This window comes from Pseudophryne corroboree, chromosome 4, assembly GCF_028390025.1.
Source record: "Pseudophryne corroboree isolate aPseCor3 chromosome 4, aPseCor3.hap2, whole genome shotgun sequence".
Lineage (NCBI taxonomy): Eukaryota > Metazoa > Chordata > Amphibia > Anura > Myobatrachidae > Pseudophryne > Pseudophryne corroboree.
In genome coordinates, this window is record NC_086447.1 from 876,203,029 (window position 1) to 876,227,659 (window position 24,631).

Here is a 24,631-nt window from a genome sequence, read left to right on the forward strand (position 1 = left end):
CACACATATTGCTATCCCTGAAGGGGGCTAAGTGCATCAGGGTTCTCATTTGATATAGTGTCTCACAGGATATACTACTTTGGTATTTTTCTCTGTGTGTTTCAGTCACCATATACCTCTTAAATTCTCTGTTTGTGCTCTGCTTCGCAGTCACTCTATACAGGGGATTTTTGTCCGGTATTTTGTCTGCTTATATTGTACTGTTACACCCTACGGTTATGCTTACAAATAATGTCTGCTAAACACGGTGGTAGATCCATGGCTGATCCTGCACCATGCAGTGCTGACGCCAGATTGCTCAGAGGAAAACATTGCAGCTGAGGGTTCAGGTACCGGGGGTTCTATACTCCATGTCAGTCTGCAGCACCGGGGGCACACCAAGGCCCACCTTGGGCTGCCTTTTCTAATTTACTGACTACGCTGGTAACTAGACTTGCGCTCCCTGTGGGGCCTCCTGTGCCATTACAGCCACATATTGTCGCTGCGGTTAATCCGCCATGGGCAGATAATCTGTCCACTCAGTTACAGCAATTAAATCAGTCTTTGGCAAAACAAAAACCTAATCCTCGCCCGCCTAAGACAAAGGGGTTCTCTAAGCGGGCCATTAGTTCCTCACAATCCACACATGTTTCGGATACTTCATCCGATGAAGATGGCGCATATACTGACCCCTCAGACACTGATGCAGATGCTTCTGATGGGGAATCTATTACACAGGTGGATGTTCCTGACCTCTTGGAGGCTATCAGACTCATTCTCCAGTTCGATGATGAAGCAGAACCTCCAGGTACCTCTAAGAAACCTGATAAGTTCAAGCGTCAGAAGGTTACTAAATTAGTTTTGCCCCATTCTGACCATTTGGTTGACATACGTCAGGAATCCTGGGAGTATCCAGGAAAGAAATTTTCCCTGTCTAAGAAGATGCTAGCTTGTTATCCCCTCGCTGCAGCGTTAAGTAAAAATTGTGAAACACCGCCGGCGGTGGACTCGCAGGTCGCGCGTCTGGTGATGTCATCTGCTCTGCCTGTCACTACCATCACCTCTCTGAAGGAACCGGCGGATAAGCGTGTGGACGGTTGCTTGAAGTCTATTTACACTCTTGCAGGTGCTGTGCATAGACCCACTATTGTGGCTTCTTGGGCTGCAAAAGCTATTGAGGCCTGGGTTCAGGAAGTTGAAGCGGAACTACCGTCTGATTTTCCTGATAATGCTAGACAGTTTTTTTCATATATTATTACAGCCTCTCATTATATTCAGGAGGCGGCATTTGATGCTGGTGTCCTGGCGGCCAAAGCATCTAATACGTCCATTCTGGCTCACCGGATTCTCTGGTTGCGGTCCTGGTCTGTAGATCTGGACTCTAAAAAGACATTGGAGGTGATCCCCTTTAAGAGGAACATCCTTTTTGGGGAGGATCTCAACAAGATTGTTGCTGACTTTGCATCTGCTAAGACTGCCTGTCTGCCTAGTACTAATCCTTCGGCTCTGAAGGCTAAAAGCACTTCTTTTCACTCCTTTCGACCTCCAGGTAAAGCAAAGGGTTAGGCGTACCTGAAACAGACTCGCACTTCCAAATCCACTAAGCCCAAACCTAAACGTTCCTGAGCTGCCCCTCAGCCTGCTTCCAAAACAGACAAGCCTGCGGCATGACGGGGCGGGCCTCCTCCTGGGGGACCCCAGGGTGGAAGGCCAACTTCTGCGGTTTGCTCAGGTATGGTTACAGACCACTTCAGACGCCTGGGTACAGGATGTTGTCACTCACGGATACACCATCTCTTTCAAGAAACGTCCCCCTCGCCAGTTTTGCTCAACAAACATCCCTTCGGATCCAGTCAAAGCAGAAACTTTCCATTTGGTGGTACAATCCCTCCTGGACACAGGGCTGATAGTGCCGGTGCCTCTGTTTTAGATAGACAGGGGGTACTATTCAACCGTTGTTCCTAGTTCCGAAACCGAATGGGTCGTCCTGGCCCATTCTCAACCTCAAGTCTTTGAACAAATTTGTGAAAGTTTCCAAATTCCGTATGGAAACTCTTCGCTCTATTGTTCTGGCTTTGGAGCCCATGAACTATATGGTATCCCTGGACATACAGGATCTGGAACTGACGGTCCAGTTCCTGCAAGCCCACGGGTGGCTCATCAACTGGAAAAAATCCTCACTGGTCCCTGCTCAGAGCATGGTGCACCTGGGGGCATTATTGGACACACACAACCAACGGTTGTTCTTGTCTACAGCGAAAGTCCTGAAACGTCAGGATAAAATAAGATGCTTCCTATCTCGCCCAAGTTTGTCGATACACTTGGCGATGCAAGTACTAGGCCTCATGGTGTTGGCTTTCGACTTTGGAGTATGCTCAATTTCATTCCCGCCCTCTGCAGAGGTTAATCCTTTCCAAATGAGACGGCATGCCACACCGAATCAGGACTCACATGATCTCCTTGACTCCGGAGGTCCGCCTGTCACTAACTTGGTGGCTACAGGACCATTAATTGAGCAGGGGGTCATCCCTTCTGGATCTCCAACTGGGTCCTTCTAACGACAGATGCCAGTCTGCGGTGTTGGGGCGCGGTGTTCGAGCAACACTCTCTTCAGGGTCGGTGGACCAGGGAGGAATCTCTCCTCCCGATAAACATTCTGGAGTTGCGGGCAGTGTTCAATGCTTTGAAACTGGCCCTGCCTCTGGTACAGAACAGGCCTGTTCAATTACAGTCGGACAATGCCACCATGGTGGCGTACGTAAATCAGCAAGGCGGCACTCGAACCAGCATGGCAATGATCGAAGTGTCAAAGATTCTTCTATGGGCGGAACGCCATCTGCCAGCCATATTGGCAGTGTTCATTCCGGGCGTCCTCAACTGGGAAGCGGACTTCCTCAGTCATCAGGATGTACATGCCGGAGAGTGGACAAGTGGGGCCTACCAGATGTAGACCTGATGGCGTCTCGACACAATCACAAGGTTCCGGTCTTCGGAGCAAGGACAAGGGATCCTCAAGCAGCGTTCGTGGATGCACTGGCAATTCCATGGAACTTTTGGCTGCCGTACGTGTTCTCTCCGGTGTCACTCCTGCCCAAGGTAATAAGGAAGTTCAGGCAAGAAGGAGGAATACTACTTCTAATCGCTCCAGCATGGCCCAGACGGCATTGGTTCTCAGACCTACAGGGTCTCTCGATAGAATGTCCTCTTCTACTTGCACAACGCCCGGACCTCCTCGTTCAAGGCCCTTGTGTATATCAGGATCTGGCCCGACTGGTTTTGACGGCGTGGCTCTTGAAGCTTCAGTTCTGAGGGCCAAGGGATTTTCTGAGGCGGTCATTCAAACTATGTTGAAAGCCCGTAAACCGGCTTCGGCTCGGATTTATTATAGGGTTTGGAATTCTTACTTCACTTAGTGTGAGGCTAAGAATTATGATGCTTACAAGTTCAGTACTGCAAAACTTTTGGCTTTTCTGCAACAGGGCCTGGACTTAGGCCTTCGTCTGGCCTCCCTCAAAGTTCATTTTTCGGCCTTGTCGATGTGGTTTCAAAGAAAAATTGCAACTCTTCCTGACGTTCATACTTTCACTCAGGGTGTTTTACGGATTCAACCTCCCTATGTTCCTCATGTGGCTCCTTGGGATTTATCGGTTGTCCTGGATGCCGTACAAAAGTCTCCGTTCGAACCTCTTGAGTCTTTGGACCTTAAATGGTTTACTCTTAAGGTCTTGTTTTTGCTGGCTATTGCCTCTGCTGGACGAGTTTCAGACTTGGGTGCCTTGTCCTGTTGGTCACCTTTTCTGATTTTTCACCTTAACCGGGCTGTTCTTAGAACTCGCCCTGGTTATCTGCCTAAGGTGGTGTCATCTTTCCACCTTAACCAGGAGATTGTGGTTCCGGCTTTTACCTCTACTGGTTTATCCCCCAAAGAGTGGTCTTTGGATGTGGTACGGGCTCTCCGTATTTAAGTGAAGAGAACAGCCTCGCTTAGGAGATCTGATTCTCTCTTTGTTCTTTGTTCTTTTTGGCTTTCACAAATGTGGCTGGCCTGCTAATAAGCAGATCTTGGCCAGATGGATTAGAATGGTGATTACACATGCTTATGTACAGGCTGGACTTCCAGCTCCTGCTACCATCATAGCCCTTTCAACTTGGTCTGTTGGACCTTCTTGGGCGGTCCGCCGTGGTGCAACCCTTGAACAATTGTGCAGGGCGGCTACGTGGTCCTCAGTGAACACGTTCATAAGGTTCTATGCCTTCGATACTTCCGCCTCCCATGGGGAGCTGCTTTAGGACATCCCCAATGTAATTCCCTGTGGAATCACAGTGTACCCCGCTGCAGAAAAGGAGATTTATGGTACACTGGATTCCACAGGGCGTCCACCCTGATGCACTTAGCTTCTTTGTGTTTATATGGCATTAGCTGTTGGTACCTTCTCCTGTCATGAGAATGTAAGTGTATGTGGCTACTAACTGTTGTCTCTCTTACCTGCTACTGCATTGGACTGGTTAACAAAACTGAGCTCCAGTGCCTGGAAGCGGGGGTATAGAGGAGGGGGCGTTATGCATCCTGGGAACAGTCAAAGCTTTTAGCCTGTTGGTGCCTCAGATTAAGATCCAACTCTACATCCCGATGTAATTCAATGTGGAATCCAGTGTACCTCGCAGAAAGAGATTTAACAACTGTAAGTTCTTACCATAAATCTCCTTATTTCTGCTGACATAGTATTGGAGCAACAAACATCTGATCTCTGTCTGCATCAGTCCCTATACCTCACATGCCTCACCCTGGCAGTGGTGATCGGGATGAGGACCCACCCCCCTTCTTCCCTCCCCACTCCCAACAGACCATAATGTAAAAACTAATAAAAAAGCACAAGATAAATAATAGGTAAGATTTGAGGAACAACTTGGTCTAATTAAAGAAGCCAGGTTCCCCCTTGACAGAATGTTTGGATAGAACTGTCCAGATTTGCCACAGAGCCTCAGATAAAGCGTGTACATGCCATTTCCTCCTTTGTAGTCTTCCCTCCTCACCAATCTTCACTTATGCCATTCTTCACTCTCTCTAGTATTTGCAGCACACTCCTTTACTATCTTTTTCTCCATAGTTTTCACTTTTCCTCTGTCTGCATACCTTCTCATCCCAATCTCTTTACTTATTCCCAGTCTTCAGTTCTTTATAGGCCACTTTCTCCAGTCTTCACTCTCCTTTTCTCCATGGTTTTCACTTCACCCACTATGAACTCTTTCACAGTCCACTCTCCCAAGTCTACACATCTTTCCTGTCTTCACTCCTTCACAATACATTCCTTCACAGTCTTTGCATTCCCAACCATTGCAGTCATTTTCATTCCCTACCATTCTTTTCTCTCAACTCACCACTAATCAGTCCTTCACAGGCCACTCCTCCACCGTCTTCACATAACGGGGGTCATTCCGAGTTGTTCGCTCGCAAGCTGCTTTTAGCAGCTTTGCACACGCTAAGCCGCCGCCTACTGGGAGTGAATCTTAGCATATCAAAATTGCGAACGAAAGATTAGCAGAATTGCGAATAGACACTTCTTAGCAGTTTCTGAGTAGCTCCAGACTTACTCGGCATCTGCGATCAGTTCAGTGCTTGTCGTTCCTGGTTTGACGTCACAAACACACCCAGCGTTCGCCCAGACACTCCTCCGTTTCTCCAGCCAGTCCCGCGTTTTTCCCAGAAACGGTAGCGTTTTTTCACACACTCCCATAAAACGTCCTGTTTCCACCCAGAAACACCCACTTCCTGTCAATCACACTCCGATCACCAGAACGAAGAAAAAACCTCGTAATGCCGTGAGTAAAATTCCTAACTGCATAGCAAATTTACTTGGCGCAGTCGCACTGCGGACATTGCGCATGCGCATTAGCGACTAATCGCTCCGTTGCGAGAAAAAAATACAGAGCGAACAACTCGGAATGACCCCCAGTGTTCCACATTTGACTTCTTCACAGTATCCACTCCTCACAGTCCTCTGCACATTTTCTCGCTCATTCTCAGTCCACTCCTACAGTCTTCAATCATTTGCTGTCCTTTTGTCCAAGGTTTTCACTTCTGCAGCCTTTCACATTCCATTTTCTCCAGTCTTCACTCCTTCCCCATCTTTACACTGTTCAATCTTTGCAATCTAATCTTTTGCATTCTTTACTACTCCATATGTTACGTATTCCCATTCTTCACTTTTTCACAATCAACTCCTCCCAGGTTGTCAAGCCTTCAAAGTTCTTTGCGGTCCAGTCAAGTCTTTGCTCTTCCCAGTCTTCACTCCAGTGGAGACCATTTTTACACAGTCTTTCCTGTCCTCTCCACTGTGGTACTTCCAGTGTGCACTTTTTTTTCAAATTCCTCTTTCCCCAGTCTTCATTCCTCCCTAGTTTTCATTCACTCATTATTTAGTCCTCTCCAGTCTTCATACTTCTCTGTCTTCATCTATTCTCAGTATTCAGTCCTTCACATCCACTGTTCCTCCACCCTTTACTCTTAAAGATTCACTCCTCACAAATCTTCTCTGCCCCCAACTACTTTCCTTTACAATCAACTCTTTTGAAATCCTCTTCTCCCAGTCTGTACCTCTTCACACTCATCTCTGGCCAGTCTTCACCACTCCCCAGTCTTCATGCCTCTCCAGCCTTCACCCCAAAGTCTTCACTCCTTCCCATTCTTTACTTTTTCAGTATCTACCTCTTTGTATCATTATTTCTTCTTACTTTTCTCCTTTTCAGTCCATTCACCTCAGTATACACTTAGGGGCCCTACTCACTGGCCGACCCGCCGCCGAGCTGCCCGACGGCGGATACGGCCGACGAGCGACCCGGCAGCGGGGGGGCAGTGACGGGGGGAGTGAAGTTTCTTCACTCCCCCCGTCACGCGGCTGCATTGAAGTGCAGGCAAATATGGACGAGATCGTCCATATTGGCCTGCATGCACAGCCGAAGGGAGACCAGCGATGAACGAGCGCGGGGACGCGCATCGTTCATTGCTGGAGTCTCCACACTGAAAGATATGAACGAGTTCTCGTTCATTTATGAACGAGATCGTTCATATCTTTCAGAAAATCGGCCAGTGTGTAGGGCCTATTAGTTGCGGTCATCTCATCCCCAGTCTTTCACACATTCCACTTCTTCCCATTCTTCACTGCTTCAAGGTCCACTCCTCCCATTTCACACCTTTCCGGTGTAGATACCTGGGCCGCAGTGTAGATATGAGATGGATATAGTGGGGTGGCCTGATATGTGGAACAACTGTAATGACTGTGTTACTAAAGCAACCAGGTAGTACAAGGTGGCACTCATGTGATTGCACTTGCCCAGCAGTCTTTTAGCCTCTTGCAATGCTTGGCTTTACCTTTAGCAACCGCCTTTCCAGGGTGAATTAGGTCCACCCTGTACTCAGATGCTCCCAGGACTTATGGATGGACAAGGCGACTATAGGAGGCTGGGGAAGAGTAAAACACAAGTGCAGAGAGACGCTCACTGATTACTACCTTGATTAAGCTGACCAATTAACAAGTGGGGATAAGTAACATAATGTATGTGAGTGCAACAATGCACAGGGTGGTATTAGTAACTGAGTATAAACTGTATGTAAATGCAACAATGCACAAGATGGTATTAGCAACTAAACACAAACTGTATGTGAATGCAGCAATGCACAAGATGCTATTTAGCAACTAAACACAAACTGTATGTGACTGCAACAATGCATAGGGTGGTATAAGCAACTAAGTACAGTGCAAAAAAATTATAATTTAGCAGTGCGTTCCTTCAGGAACCTGGCAGAGCAAGGCAAGGTACAATTAACAAGATAACTTAGCTGCAGGAGTCCCCTGGAATCAATGCAAGGCAAAACAATGCACATGTTATGATCCACAAGCAGTGGTTCATTCCTGTTTGCTTTCTGTTCATGAATTTTGTGTTATATTTATGTTTGTATGCCAGGATTTTTCTTGTACTTGTTTAGAAGACTCTTGTTGGCTGCCTGTGGTGAGTCTGTGTAACTGCAGCCTGTTTTCTATGTGTTAAGCCTCACCTGTCAGATAATTTGGTCATTATGTGGTGAGTCTGTGTACTGCAGTCTGGCTCTTGTCTGTGTAGCCTCACCTGCCAGTATTTTGGCCATTACCTTGTGCCTGGCTTCCAGCTATCCTGATTGGGGCGTGCTTCTTTTATTACTCAGCTGGCTTTGCATCCAGAGCCGGTGATAGAAGATTGTTGTTGAACCTGTATGTTCCAGTTCTTGGTTAGCTTCCTGCAAGCTTGTTCCTGGTCCCTGTCAGCAGCTTCCTGTGGAGCATGTACCTGCCTGTGGAGTATTCCTGCGTCCAGCTTGTGTACTCCAGTGTCCTGTGTCCAGTTTTTCCTGGGTCCTATCTGGGGGATCATTTCCTGGTGTCCTCCGAGTTGCCTTCCAGTAAAGTAGTCTGGTATCCGAAGCTTCTGGGTTCCGGTCGTTTCCTGCGCACACCTGTCGTGGTGTCGTGAGTAGCGGCTCTGCCGCCCTTTATGGCTGAAGCCGTATTGTCTTTATCTATTTTGGTTGTGTCATTTTTGCGGAGTTTTTCCGCATTGCGGTGCTTGCCTTATTACGATGGGTTCGTATTTTGGCAGTTAGGTTGCATTACTTGATTTGCTGTTGTTCCAGGCGGCCGCACCGCACATAAACTACTTTGTTATTTTTTTGCATCCTTCTCTGTTTTAGTCATGGCAGTCTTAGTTTTACCCTTGTTCTCCTTGGTCTCGGTTAACGCCTTGTCTCCTATTAAGACCGGGGGGCATCGGAGTCTGGGTGGGCCTAATTCGCCCATTCAAATGCGGCTGCCGTGGGCACAAGAATCCATAGTCTTACAGGCGTTAATTGACCATTGGGAAGGACAACGGAGTCAGGGATTTTTGTTAGCTTCACGTATCTGTACTCGGAACCCTTCTATTGCCACCCAATCTCTCTCTAACAGCAAGGTAAGGCTGGATCTGTCTGAATGTACTCCCAGGCTAGGCCTCACATACACAATCAGGAATTCAGGTGACACTGGTAATGAAATCAGGATTCTGGTAGGACAGGGTACCCAGGATTCAAACTGGACTGGGTATCACAAGTAATGAAATAGCACCCAGTTCACAGGGTCAAGATACCACCATAGGACAGGGACCGGATACAGGAACAAGAAGCTATAACCGGCCTCAGGTGAAGGGCAAGCTGGGTAATAAAGGGAACAAGCCCCAGTCAGGGTGGCTGGAAAAGAACAAGCCTCCTGAACACTGATTAACTGCAGCTGGAACATCAGACACAAGGCAATGGCCTAATTATCTGACAGGTGAAACTGCACGGACCACACATACAGGAGACAGGCTGCAGTTACACAGAACACAGACAGGAATTAGCCACAGCGGTGACTCATGACACCCGGTAACCTACTTTCCATTGTTCACTTGTTGCAGCTTTCACACATCTTTGTGGATTCACAGTATACTCTACCTATTCTTCTTCCTTTCCCAGTCATCATTTATTTACTTTTCAGCCCTTTTTTTTGTCTTTTATTGTCCACCCCTCCAGAGTTGTTGCTACTCCACTTTCCTCTTCTTTCCATTCTTTCAAAGTCTACTCCCAAGTCAACAAACTTCAGTCCTCCATTGCCTACCCCACCCCAATATTTACTCCTCCACAGACTAGTTCTGCCCAATCTTCAATCATCACTCACTCAACTACAATCTTCATGTTTGCGAACACATAAGTATTTTGGTTAATACATTGCACAAGTTGTGTTCTCAGACATGAATAGCAGTGTGTGTGTGTTATTCTGTGATCTCTGTGATCTTATTCTCTCGTCCAAGTCAGCAAAGTGCTGAGATGGTAAAACCAAGGTAAGAATGAATAACCAGAGATGTCTGGAATGGACTATTTATAACATGAGTATTTTTACCAGAATATCTCCCTGTAATGAGTCCAAGGTGCAATTTCTATCTGTATCAATAACTATAAACTGTAATTGAGACCCCCCCAATTACTCCAGTATAAAACAATAAAACCCCAGCACAACTTGATAAACAGATAGAAGGAAATTCCAGAGACATTTGATAGCTGCTAAATTGTCCCTACCAGTTTCCTGCATATCCTTTTGTATATGATAGTACTATAATAAGAATGTAATCCCAGGAGGGCAGAATCGGGCAACACTGGCAACAGAAATGGAAAACTCTTGGGTCTCGCTTTATTGAAATTGGCACTAGTCCCTAGATACATATTTGGACTTGCAGCAGATGAGTGTTGTAGTTTGTCCCTTTCCTCTTTACTGTGAGAACAGTTCTGGTGCCATAACATTCCCTTTGTGCTAGAGTCTTTTCTGTCTTCAACACAGGGAGTGACTCAATACGGTGCAGGTAGGTTGGCACAGGTACATTTTGACAGTGAGCTGCTCCACCGTAGCTCGTCGGTCGGCCCTCACGCACCTTCGTAGTAGACGTTCACCTCTCGCGTCAATGGCACGTGATGCTCCACATTTTCCAAGTCGGTTATTCGCAATGGTGCCATTTGTCCAGTCACGATATACCTTTACCACATCAGCATGCAAACAGGTCACAAACTGCGCTGTATCAGACATACTGCCAGCCTTGGCCGGAAAGCAGATAATCAGCCCTTTTTGCAACTCTGATAAATCGCTCTTTTTACCAATGATGGTAATGAGGGATATGTGCGCAGACGGCCTGTTGCACACTCCCGGCGTGCGCCGGGAGTGTGCGACAGGCCATCTGCCCACATATCACGGCTGCTGTGGTGAAGGCGTATTGTGACTGGACAAATGGAACCATTGTGAACAACCGACGTGGAAACTGAGGAGCGCCACGTGCCATTAATCTGAGAGGTGAACGTCAGCTACAAAGGTGCGTGAGGGCCGACCGACACGTGCAGTGGAGCAGCTCACTGTCAGAGAGGTGTGTCTAAAATGACAGCTCAGCCGTCTAACTGCTGTCTGTGCTGCACGCAGTGGTTAGTCAGGCTATTAGCTGGTGGTCCTAATACTGTGACTCCAATGTGTAGTTTTTAAAGGAAGTAAATCTGACGTTGAGTAACCTAATAAATACTATTTATACCCCCTGAAAAGAGTTTGAGATTTTTTGATTATTGGTTGCATAAGGTGAACGCTGGGATTCCACAGTATATACCTTTATTTGGTAGGGAGTGGCGTGCAGCTACCAATTGTCATTACAAACTGGGCGAGCGCAGACTATCATTGAATTTTTTAATACTTACTGAACTTATGACAGACTGACACCATAGGAGATTAGATAATAGGTTTTCTCTTACATCCTAGAGGATGCTGGGGTCCACATTAGTACCATGGAGTATAAACGGGTCCACCAGGAGCCATTGGCACTTTGAGAGTTTGAGAGTGTGGGCTGGCTCCTCCCTCTATGCCCCTCCTACCAGACTCAGTTTAGAAAATGCCGGTCACAGCTAGGGGAGCTCTACAGAGCTTCTTTAGAAAAAGTTTTTTTTTAGAGTTTATTATTTTATAGGGAAGCTGCTGGCAACAGCCTCCTTGCTTCGTGGGACTAAGGGGGGGAGTAGTGTCCGCCCTGCGGGTTCTGAGCCACTATCTCCGCTGACAGGACACTGAGCTCCTGAGTGGATCGATCGTTCCCCGCCACAGGGGATCGCTCACCCCAGCAGCATGCCGCCACCCCCTTACTGAGCCAGAAGATTGGTGGTGAGTGAGTCACTGACCCCCCTAGCAAGCGGGGGGCCGGTGTGAAGTTGGCGGCAACAGGGTATGGAGCGCAGTACTAACTGCACTCCGGGGCTCAGCGGTACATTGTGAGGGGCGCCCTGAGCCAGCGCCTACACTGGCCACACAGCCTGTCGGGGTCCCCGGATCTCTGCCAGCATAATTCCTCAGGCCAATATAATCCTATGAAGAGCGGGAAGACAGCGTCATTTTGGGGGCGGAGCTTCTCCTCAGAGCGGACCTGGCAGCGTTCAGCGCCATTTTCGTGCCTGTACAACGTCAGTGAAGAGCAAGTCCCTCCAGAACAACTCCAGCTATCTCTCACGGTACCAGGGGGTTGTAGAAGGGGGGGTAGAGGCTGTATACAGGCTGTGTTCCCTATTAAGGTGCACAGTCAGCGCTGATAGGGGGTCTCCCTTTGCCTAAAAAGCACTGTGTGTGGGTTGGCTCCAATCTCTGTGTCTCTCTTGTCATTATTGAGGGTGAAACTCTGTGTGCCCTCCCCTGTGTGTGTGTGGAGTGTCTGTGGTCTCCATTAAGCTATGTCCAGGGACTCTGTGTCAAATGCTGCAGAGGATATGTCCTCTCAGGATGATCCCATTCCATGTAATCAGGATTGCACTGTTTTAGCACAGATACCAGCAAGGGAGCCTGAGTGGTTATCCTTTATCAAATCTATGATTTCTCGGATTTCTACTAGGGTTGCACAGAATGAGTCTGCAACTCAGGCTTTACAGAACTCTATGTTAGTATGGCCCAGTTCTGTTACCTCAGGAACCCCCCCCCCCCCCCTGCTGTATGTTACCAAAAACGTGCTCTTGCACAGATTGTGCAAGAGGACACGGATACCGATTCTGACACTGAGGACGTTGATTGGGATTAGTTGAGGGGGGCAGCATTTCTTGCAAAAAGGGGTGCAGTTGATGATAGAGGCCATTAAGGATGTGTTGAATATTACTGATACCTGTGCAGGTTGAGGAGGCTTACTTCACTGAAAATAAGAAAGCCTCGCTAACCTTCCCTGCGTCAAAAGAATTAAATGCTATTTTTGAAAAAGCTTGGGAAAACCCTGAGAAAAAATTCCAGATCCCTAAAAGGGTCCTGGTGGCGTTTCCTTTCCCTGTGGAGGATAGAAGAAAATGGGAAAACCCGCCCATTGTTGACGCGTCTGCATCCAGACTCTCAAAAAAGGTGGTTTTACCTGTTCCAGGATCCACCGCCTTGAAAGAGCCGGCTGATCGTAAAATTGATAATACGCTCAATCCATGTACACGGCTTCAGGGGCTATACAGCGTGCCAGTGCTTGGATTGCCAAAGCTATAGTAGAGTGGTCAGGCACGTTACTTGAAGATTTGGATACTATGGATAAATCTGATTTTGAATTGTGTTTGCGTAACATTCAGGATTACGCAGGATTTCAGGTAGAATCCATGAAAGACCTGGGTTCCATGGCTGCAGGAATTTCTTCCATGTCTGTCTCAGCTCGTCGAGGACTGTGGCTGTGACAGTGGTCTGCCGACGCAGAATCCAGGAGAAGTGTGGAGACCCTACCCAGGTCAGGCTCTCTTTGGGGAAGCATTGGATGCGTGCATCTCCACGGCTACAGCGGGTAAGTCACCTTTTCTTCCCTCAGCTGCACCTGCTACGAAGAAACCCTTTTTGTCAGCTGCATCACAGCCCTTTCGTGCTGCCAAGCCACGAAAGGCCAGACCGTCCAACACCTTCTTTAGGGGAGGTCGGCCCAAATCCAAGAATCCTGCTGCGGCGGGTTCCCAGGAACAGAAACCTGCTTCAGGTACACCAAAGTCCTCCGCATGGCGGTGGACTGCACGCCCCGGAGGTGGGATCGGTGGGAGCGAGACTCTGGCATTTCAGTCATGTCTGGGTGTCTTCTGGCCTGGATCCCTGGGTGCAAAATATCGTGTCCCAGGGGTACAGGCTGGAATTTCAAGATCTCCCTCCTCACCGATTCTTCAAATCAGGCTTGCCAGCTTTGCTGGCAGACAGGGCTGTCCGGCAGGCAGCCGTCCAGAAGTTAGTGGAGGCACAGGTTATTGTACCGGTCCCTCCTCATCTGCAAAACAAAGGTTACTATTCGAACCTTTTCGTGGTACCGAAACCGGATGGTTCAGTCAGGCCCATTCTGAACCTAAAATCGCTAAATCCCTTTCTGAAGGAGTTCAAGTTCAAAATGGAGTCTCTAAGGGCGGTGATATCAAGTCTGGAAGAGGGGGAATTCCTGGTATTCCTGGATATCAAGGATGCGTACCTCCACATTCCGATTTGGCCGCCGCATCAGGCTTATCTCCGATTCGCACTGTTGGACTGTCACTATCAGTTCCAGGCTCTGCCATTTGGCCTCTCCACAGCATCGAGGGTATTCACCAAGGTGATGGCAGAAATGATGGTTCTCCTCCGCAGACAGGGGGTGAACATAATTCCATATCTGGACGATCTGCGGATAAAGGCACCATCCAAGGAGAAGCTGTTACAGTCCATCCTTCTCACAACCCACCTGCTCAGAGAACATGGTTGGATCCTGAATCTTCCAAAATCAAATTTGGAACCAACCAGGAGGTTGTCCTTTCTGGGAATGATCCTCGACATGGAACTGCAGAGGGTGTTTCTTCCAGAGGAAAAAGCGTTGGTGATTCAAACAATGGTCCGGGATGTCCTGAAGCCAGCCCGGGTGTCGGTTCATCAGTGCATTTGCCTTCTGGAAAAGATGGTGGCCTCTTACGAGGCTCTACAGTACGGGAGGTTTCATGCTCGGTCCTTCCAACTAGATCTCCTGGTCAAGTGGTCGGGATCCCATCTACATATGCACCAGAGGATACGTCTCACCAAAGGCCAGGATTTCACTCCTCTGGTGGTTGCAACTACCTCACCTTCTGGAGGGCCTCAGGTTCGGGATTCGGGACTGGATCCTTCTAACCACGGATGCAAGTCTCCGGGGCTGGGGTGCAGTCACTCAAGGGGAGACCTTCCAAGGCCCTTCTACTGCTAGAAGAGCCGAGGCCTCTTCCTCTTCGGGAGGACCTGCTGCAGCAGGGAACGTTCGCCTATCAAGACTTACCGCGGCTGCGTTTGACGGCATGGAGGTTGAACGCCAGGTACTAGCTCAGAAGGGCATTCCAAACAAGGTTATTCCTACCCTGATACAGGCTAGGAAAGGAGTAACGTCTAAACATTACCATGGTATTTGGAAAAAATATGTATCTTTGTGTGAATCCAAGAAGTTTCTTACGGTGGAGTTTCAACTGGGACGTTTTCTCCTCTTCCTGCAAGCAGGTGTGGATATGGGCATGAGGTTGGGATCCATGAAGGTCCAAATTTCGGCCCTATCCATTTTCTTCCAGAAACAATTGGCTGCCCTCCCTGAGGTTCAGACTTTTTTGAAGGGAGTTCTGCACATCCAACCTCCCTTTGTGCCGCCTACGGCGCCCTGGGATCTTAACGTGGTGTTGCAGTTCCTCCAGTCGGACTGGTTTGAGCCTCTACAGGAGGTTGAGATCAAGTTCCTCATGTGGAAGGTTGTCACTTTGTTTCCCTTAGCTTCTGCTAGACGTGTGTTGGAGTTGGGGGCTTTATCCTGTAAAAACCCATACTTGATCTTCCATGAAGATAGGGCTGAGCTTCGGACACGTTAGCAGTTTCTTCCGAAGGTTGTGTCGGCATTTCAGATCAACCAACCTATTGTGGTGCCAGTTGCTACTGACTCCTCAATTTCATCAAAGTCCTTTGATGTTGTAAGGGCTTTGAAAATCTATGTGAAGGGGACTGCTCGTCACAGAAAATCGGACTCTCTGTTTGTCCTGTATGATCCCAAGAAAATTGGGTGTCCTGCTTCTAAGCAGACTATCTCTCACTGGATCAGGTTCACTATCCAGCATGCGTATTCTACAGCAGGATTGCCGTGTCCTACATCTGTTAAGGCCCACTCTACTCGTAAGGTGGGTTCTTCCTGGGCGGCTGCCCGGGGTGTCTCGGCGTTACAACTTTGTCAAGCAGCAACTTGGTCTGGGTCGAACACGTTTGCTAAGTTCTACATGTTCGATACGTTTGGCCTCTGATGATCTGAAGTTCAATCAATGAGTTCTGCAGGAGCCTCGGCGCTCTCCCTCCCGTTCTGGGAGCTTTGGTACATCCCCATGGTACTAATGTGGACCCCAGCATCCTCTAGGACATAAGAGAAAATAGGATATTGGTTACCTACCAGTAAATCCTTTTCTCGTAGTCCGTAGAGGATGCTGGGCGCCCGCCCAGCGCTTCATTTTCCTGCACCCGTTATCTGGTTCAGTACCACTTTGTTTAGTTGAGTACTGCATTGTTACTTGGTAAGTAATGTTTCAGCAGTTGCTGAGTAGTTCAAGCTGGTTATCTTGACGTGCCTTGTATATGTGAGCTGGTATGAATCTCACCACTATCTGTGTAAAATCCTTCTCTCGAAGATGTCCGTCTCCTCGGGCACAGTTTCTAGACTGAGACTGGTAGGAGGAGCATAGAGGGAGGAGCAAGCCCACACTCTCAAACTCTTAAAGTGCCAATGGCTCCTGGTGAACCCATCTATACCCCATGGTACTATTGTGGACTCCAGCATCCTTTACGGAGTACGAGGATTTACCGGTAGGTAACCAAAATCCTATTATTACAGGGCTGCTACTTGCACGTCAATCAGTCTGACTTAACAACACAATACATTTTACCCACAACACAATCTTCTGCTTTAGAATTTGATGTTTATATTCCTAATGAGGAAACTTTAGTAGAATAAAATTAGTGATATTTTTTTTTTTTGTAGTCAGTTTGAAGCCAGGTCACTGCAACTGGAAAATCAGTGACATAGCTGAAGTAGCTGTTGCCTCAGGCGTTCCTCAGGGGTGAGTGGATAATATCATTCAAGGTCCAGCCAGCAGTAATTGAGGACAAATGCCAGTCCTTATACTGTCCAGCAGTGCGCACTGCCCTGGTCTGAGTGGCTTGTAGGTGATCGCTATTGTGTAGGAACACCGCACTGGGGACTTTACTAAACGCTGGCAGGATTGCCACCGCATTCACACCCCAAAAAATTACCCGTCTCTCACAGGCGGGTTGTTTGACAGCGCTGCACAGCAACCAATCAAAGTGCCCCTATGTATTCTTATAAGAATGTCCACAAGTATACGCTCAGTGGTTTTTATTTTGCCAAGATGCCATGGATGCCAACCTGGACTGAAGAGGACCTTTCCCATATGATTGTAGTAAGCAACAAATGGTCGAATGAGGGGTCTCAGTGGGCCCTGTCTGTCAGGGCACAATGGCACTTGTGGTTCTCCAAGTACCAGGAGGCCCTGACAGCCCTTACAATACTACATGACAGAGCTAGCTGTGACCTGTAGTGCACCAGTAATGAAGAATAAAAAAATCGATTTTTACCATAAATTAACCACACACCTACCTCTGATAGCGGCTGGTTTTCCCTAGTGGGTGCCCGCATTTTAATTGGCCTTGGGCTGTCTGGCATTATTTTAAGGGGACTCAACACAGAGTCTACTGCCTGCTATAATGCCGGTGCGGGGTGCCTGGTGCAAGCGAGCCGCGCCAAACAGTGCTGTGCCTTTTTTGTGTATTTTTCGCTCAAATGTGCATCTTAATCGCAATGCGATGTGTCAAAATCGCTTCACGAGACCAATTAATGTCATTTGCAACGCTTGTATATATGTGTGCGACTGAGTCTGTATATGAAGCACAACAGAACCTGGCATGACAAAAAGCTGCAGCCCCTTGCATCGTAGCACTGCGTATACTGGGGGGCTCATTTCGAGTTGATCGCTCGCTAGCTAGTTTTAGCAGCCGTGCAAACGCTATGCCGCCGCCCACTGGGAGTGTATTTTAGATTAGCAGAAGTACGGACGCATGTGCAGCCGAGCTCTACAAAAACAGTTTGTGCAGTTTCAGACTAGCTCTGAACCTACTCAGCGCTTGCGATCACTTCAGCCTATTCGTGTCCGGATTTGACGTCATACACCCGCCCAGCGAATGCCCAGCCTCTCCTGCGTTTTTTCAGACATGCCTGTGTTTTTGCAAACACTCCCTGAAAAACGGTCAGTTGACACCCAGAAACGCCCCCTTCCTATCAATCTTCTTGCGGCCATCAGTGCGAAGAAAAATTTCGCTAGAATCTGAGCACAACCACAAAGGGCTTTGTACCCGTACGTCGTGCGTGCGCATTGCGGGGCATACGCATGCGCATAAATGCAGTTTTTTCACCTGATCGCTGCGCAGTGAAAATCGTCAGCGAGCGATCAACTCGGAATGACCCCCACTGTGTACAGGTTGAGACTCAGTTGCACACAGATATACAAGTGTTGCAAATGACAATCCGTACATTCCATTGCGATAAGATAAACATATGAGTGAAAAAGACTCTGAGAGCAAACCTATTCACCCGGGACCTGGTGCGCCAAGAAGGGTTGTGTGGTGCTACCGCAGCACTAGTGTGTGAGGACACATCTGCTGACTGAGACGCAGTGGTGGCACAGGGGTCGCTGACACCTGGTGCAATAAATTGGTCCCGCTGCGTGCCGGAGGCCGAAAAGAGGTATGGCCCACCGGGACTGTGGTGTCACTTCCAGGGGGTGACACCACAATGCCAGCTCCTCTTCCGTGATGGGAGCTGCACGGTAATGTCACAAGGCGAATCGACCAGGCAAAGGGTGTGAGATGGGGTGCAGTCGCTGGCATTTAAATGCCACAGTAATGACAGTTTGCCCCCTTTGCTAGTAAATGAATTCTACTGAGTGTCAGAGAGATCAGCGTCCGGACAGCGCTAATCAATGTGAAAGTCACATCTTCCACATAAAATATAATGAAATACAAACACATCTGCAAAATACAAATTAAATTCAATTAAATTCAAACATCTGTTGTTTCCCTTATAAAAATGAAACCGGAATCTTCTCTCCTGCAGATGCCTAATGCAAATACTGCATCAGTTACGTCATTCAAATAGACGGCCTTGCCAGTATAGGCCCAGAACCCGCATGGGATACAGCTGGCAGGTTTATGTGTCTGCACCCAGGTTTACATCAGATGCGATTGCATGCACTCCCTGTGCTTCCCTTATGTACGGCTGCCCCCTCCCTCCCGCGTTCCGTCTCTCCAGCTGTAGCGAGTCACAAGTATAAGATGAGACAATATACATCTACTTGGTGTCCCGGTACAGTGCACAAATTCATATTTTATGCAGATAGAGGAGACATGCGCCAAATAATGAGGCTGTCATTCTGATTCTGAGTTGCACGGATCTATTGGATTTTTTTTTTAAATTTTATAGGGCACAGGTTCTCAAACTCGATCCTCAGGACCCCACAAAGTGCATGTTTTGTAGTTAACCCAGCAGGTGCACAGGTGTATTAATTACTCACAGACGCATTGTAAAAGGTCCACAGGTGGAGCTAATAATGGCCCTCATTCCGAGTTGATCGTTCGCTGCAGTTTTTCGCAGCGTAGCGATCATGCTAAAAATCGTCTGTTCTGCGCATGCATATGGTACGCAGCGCGCACGCGCAAAGTACTTTCACACAAAACTATGCAGTTTTACACAAGCTCGAGCGACGCTTTTCAGTCGCTCGAGTGTTCATAGTGTGATTGACAGGAAGTGGGCGTTTCTGGGCGGCAACTCAGCGTTTACAGGGAGTGTGCTGAAAAACGCAGGCGTGCCTGATAAAAACGCAGGAGTGGATGGGGAAACGGGGGAGTGGCTGGCCGAACGCAGGGCGTGTTTGTGACGTCAAACCAGGAACTAAACATTCTGCAGTCATCGCAAGGTAGGAGTAAGTATCGAGCCACTCTGAAACTGCATGAAATTTTTTTAGTAGCAGAACTGCTAACCTTTCGTTCGCACTTCTGCTAAGCTAAGATATACTCCCAGAGGGCGGCGGCTTAGCATTTGCACTGCTGCTAAAAGCAGCTAGCGAGCGATCAACTCGGAATGAGGGCCAATATCACTTGAGATTCTGTGAGGAGACCTACAAAACATGCACTGTGTGGGGTAATGAGGACATTGGGGCAGATGTATTAACCTGGAGAAGGCATAAGGAAGTGATAAACCAGTGATAAGTGTAAGGTGATAAAGGAACCAGCCAATCAGATCCTAACTGTTAATTTACATATTGGAGCTGATTGGCTTTTGTCTTTCACCTTGCACTTATCACTGGTTCCTTATGCCTTCTCCAGGTTAATACATCTGCCGCAGAGTTTGAGAACCTATGATATAGGGAATTACATTGCTGAGACAAGACCAGAAGGCTGCCCACATATAGCTGGTGCAAATTAAGTCCATTTGCTGACTAAAAATGGACAGGCGCACTCCACTCAGCAAGTGGCATCCCTAAAAACCACCCTTACTGATTTCTCATTTCATCGATTCTCAGTTTTTATCCTGCAACACTGCTCAGTTCAGCCTTATTGGATGGCTGCTCCTTGCTGGGTGGACAACATTAAATGTAGTTATTGCAAAAGTGGGTGCAGTGGTTCCCCTATCCCATACCTAGCAAGGAAGTCCCTTTCTCCGCCCTATTACACCCGTCAGTCATTGCAGAAGATTTTTCCTCTGCAAGATCCTCATCTGTGCAAACCCAGGTGTAGATGAATTTGGCCTTTGGGCATTTTGCGCTTCTTAAATGAGCCCCTCTATTTGCCATGCAAGTGTAAACCAGAGGCTTCTGTATAAAGCATTGAAAATCCAAATAAGTGACAATGTAGTGACCACAATCGGTAACGTGATGAGGGTTGTAGTCCTGAAATATTCATGCCGCGCTGGTACTCACCTGTTCGGCGCCCAGGTGTCTGTGATAATTATATGGAAATGTTGGCAGCTTTGCTCTTTAATTCCTAAAGTAAATATTTTCTTTAACCTTTTCCAATCTCATAAAGCCTGCGACCAGCGGGGATCAGCCGTATCCCTGCAATGACACGTACATATAATAAAAGCCACCGTCCTTCTGTTACTCAGTATAATGAGGGGAGACATTGCTGGATGCTTATGAAATAGGTTACAAAGGTGGAGTCAGGGCACCTGCAAGCAATACTGAGATTCTGAAAGCGCCCTTGTGCACGTCTGTGTGCTGATAAAGCTCTGATGTGTTTTCTGCATGACCACTGACTGCCCTATAACAGCCCTTGGGGGTGATTCAGACCTGATTGCTGGGCTGCTAACTTTGCTGTTCTGCGTTCAGATAGTCCCCGCCTCCAGGGGGAGTGTAAATTTGCGTGCAAGTGTGCGATCCCATGTGTACTCCGAGCTACAAAAATCCAGTGTGCGCAGTTTCTGCGCAGCCCAGGACTTACTCCTACAGTGCGATGAGAACAGGCTGATCGGGGCGGGAGCCAACGTCACACACCCTCCCTGAAAACGTTTGGGAACGCCTGTGTTTTTCTGGACACTCCCAGTAAACGGTCAGTTACCACCCACAAACACCTCTTCCTGTCAATCACCTTGCGAACGCCCATGCAAATGAAATTTTCCACCATCCTGTCGCTGGTCGGCGATGCCCGTTGTTGGCCGATGCGCGTTTACATTGCGGTGCATTCGCACGCACAGTCTCTTGCTGATCGCCCGCTGTGCAAAAACGCTCAGCAGTGATCAGATCTGAATCCTCCCCCCTTTTACATACAGCCGTCCAGTCATTAGTGCAGCGTTATTGTTCTATTTTGTAGGATAACCTCTATACAAGGATATTGTGCTTTGTAAACTAATCACGGTCAGTTTTCTGAAGCCTTTATGTTAAAATAAAACATGGAGTTTTTAATTTATCATTAATCATATGGCCAAGTTTAGATGGTTTTCATGGGACCCCTTTCCAAAAATACATACGCAGTACATTATACAATAATAATACTATTCCTGTAAAATACGAGACAGCTGTACAATGGCCCTCATTCCGAGTTCATTCCACGCTGCCGTTTTTCGCAGCACAGCGATCAGGTTACTACTGCACATGCACCGCAGTGCGCACGTGCGTCGTACGGGTACAAACAGCATAGTTGCTGTGCAATGCTTCTAGCGACGAATCCATTCGCACAACCGATCGCAAGGCGATTGACAGAAAGAGGGCGTTTATTGGTGTCAACTGACCATTTCTGGGAGTGGTAGGGAAAACGCAGGCGTTTGCAGGGCGGGTGTCTGACGTCAGTTCCGGGACCGGACAGGCTGAAGTGATTGCAGCGGCTGAGTAAGTTCAGACCTACTCAGAAACTGCAAAAATCATTTTCGTCCCGCTCTGCTGCACATGCGATCGCACACTTGCAAAGCGAAAATACACTCCCCCGTGGGCGGCGACTATCTGATCGCTGCTCTGCAAAAAATAGCTAGCGAGCGATTGATTAACTCGGAATGAGGGCCCATGTGTCTGAATGGAGTCTGTAACATCACTGTTTTCTGCCTCAGGGAATCATTAACGCCTACAAGAAGGGGGTCAGCCTGATGGGGAACGATAGCAGCCCGGAGACCTGGAACTTTGCCGGATCTTTCTTCTTCTCTGTAACCGCTATAACTACAATCGGTAAGTCCCAGAGATCTGCACCACAGACAGACGATGACTTTACCAGTAACTGGCGCTGCTTCATTTTGTAGGATAGTTCCAGTTTTTGCCTCTGATGACCTGTAGCATCCAATACACCTTCATTTGCACCTAAACCTCTCTCTAAGCATCTTGGTACCCTCAAGAAACTTGTATGTCATAGGGGTAAGCTGCTGGCAGGGCCTGGCTGGCAAAGTTTAGCCTGGTGGGCTTGCCTAATGCACTGGCCCATGAGTGGCAGTTGAGCTTAGTGCAGTGATAGCTGCAGAGATGGGCCACAGTGGGGTCGGACTAGCAGACGAGAGGAGTTGTTTTGGGCGGGACAGGGAGGCAGCCATCTTGAGCTCTCGGTACTAGAGAGCCAAGTCTCTGATCATCACTGCAGGGACCGCTGTTCCACAGAGTACATGGGCCCAATTCCGCTCTCTACGGCCCTGGTTCTGGTAACACTATCATCAGATATGTCGCCAGAACAGAATTTAAAAATAATAATAAAAAAAGCTTAATTCTTGGAATAAAGCATTTGTTTAATGCAGCACCATTCCTCCAAGTACTTCTGATATGCTTGACCACCACCCGTCCAAACAGAGCCGGCCCTAGCCAATTTGATGCCCTAAGCAGAATTTTGGCTGGTGCCCCCTAGCACCGCCGCTAGTTCTAATCTGACCCAGCAACACTCAGGTAGTGGGGCCCACCAGGGGGGGTACCCTGTGCCCCTTTTCCCCGTGCCCCTGTGGGCCAGTTCAACCCTGCATAATTCCTCACAGTAATGCCTATAATACACATATTTCCACACAGTAATGCACCTTACACATATGCCCCACATTAGTAATGCCCATAATACACAATGCCACACAGTAATGCACCTTACACATCATATGCCCCACATTAGTAATGCCCATAATACACAATGCCACACAGTAATGCACCTTACACATATGCCCCACATTAGTAATGCCCATAATACACAATGCCACACAGTAATGCACCTTACACATATGCCCCACATTAGTAATGCCCATAATACACATAATGCCACACAGTAATGCACTTTACACATTTGCCCCACATTAGTAATGCCCATAATACACATAATTCCACACAGTAATGCACCGTACACATATGCCCCACATTAGTAATGCCCATAATACACATAATTCCACACAGTAATGCACCTGACACATACAGTATGCCCCACACTAGTAATGCCCATAATACACAATGCCACACAGTAATGCACCTTACACATATGCCCCACATTAGTAATGCCCATAATACACAATGCCACACAGTAATGCACCTTACACATATGCCCCACATTAGTAATGCCTATAATACACATAATGCCACACAGTAATGCACTTTACACATTTGCCCCACATTAGTAATGCCCATAATACACATAATTCCACACAGTAATGCACCGTACACATATGCCCCACATTAGTAATGTCCATAATACACATAATTCCACACAGTAATGCACCTGACACATACAGTATGCCCCACATTAGTAATGCCCATAATACACAATGCCACACAGTAATGCACCTTACACATATGCCCCACATTAGTAATGCCCATAATACACAATGCCACACAGTAATGCACCTTACACATCATATGCCCCACATTAGTAATGCCCATAATACACAATGCCACACAGTAATGCACCTTACACATATGCCCCACATTAGTAATGCCCATAATACACAATGCCACACAGTAATGCACCTTACACATATGCCCCACATTAGTAATGCCCATAATACACATAATGCCACACAGTAATGCACTTTACACATTTGCCCCACATTAGTAATGCCCATAATACACATAATTCCACACAGTAATGAACCGTACACATATGCCCCACATTAGTAATGCCCATAATACACATAATTCCACACAGTAATGCACCTGACACATACAGTATGCCCCACACTAGTAATGCCCATAATACACAATGCCACACAGTAATGCACCTTACACATATGCCCCACATTAGTAATGCCCATAATACACAATGCCACACAGTAATGCACCTTACACATATGCCCCACATTAGTAATGCCTATAATGCACATAATGCCACACAGTAATGCACTTTACACATTTGCCCCACATTAGTAATGCCCATAATACACATAATTCCACACAGTAATGCACCGTACACATATGCCCCACATTAGTAATGTCCATAATACACATAATTCCACACAGTAATGCACCTGACACATACAGTATGCCCCACATTAGTAATGCCCATAATACACAATGCCACACAGTAATGCACCTTACACATATGCCCCACATTAGTAATGTCACTGTTGAATATTCAGTCAA

General features: G+C 47.6%; 1 protein-coding gene across 1 annotated transcript in view; it reads left to right on the top strand.

Moving 5' to 3' along the window:
- Positions 1–24,631, top strand: part of KCNK17 (potassium two pore domain channel subfamily K member 17) — a 98,528-nt gene that overhangs the window by 28,393 nt on the left and 45,504 nt on the right. Inside the window, exon 2 of the mRNA XM_063918842.1 lies at positions 22,153–22,267. Coding sequence (XP_063774912.1) covers positions 22,153–22,267 — 115 coding nt within the window. The remainder of the gene's footprint in view (positions 1–22,152; positions 22,268–24,631) is intronic.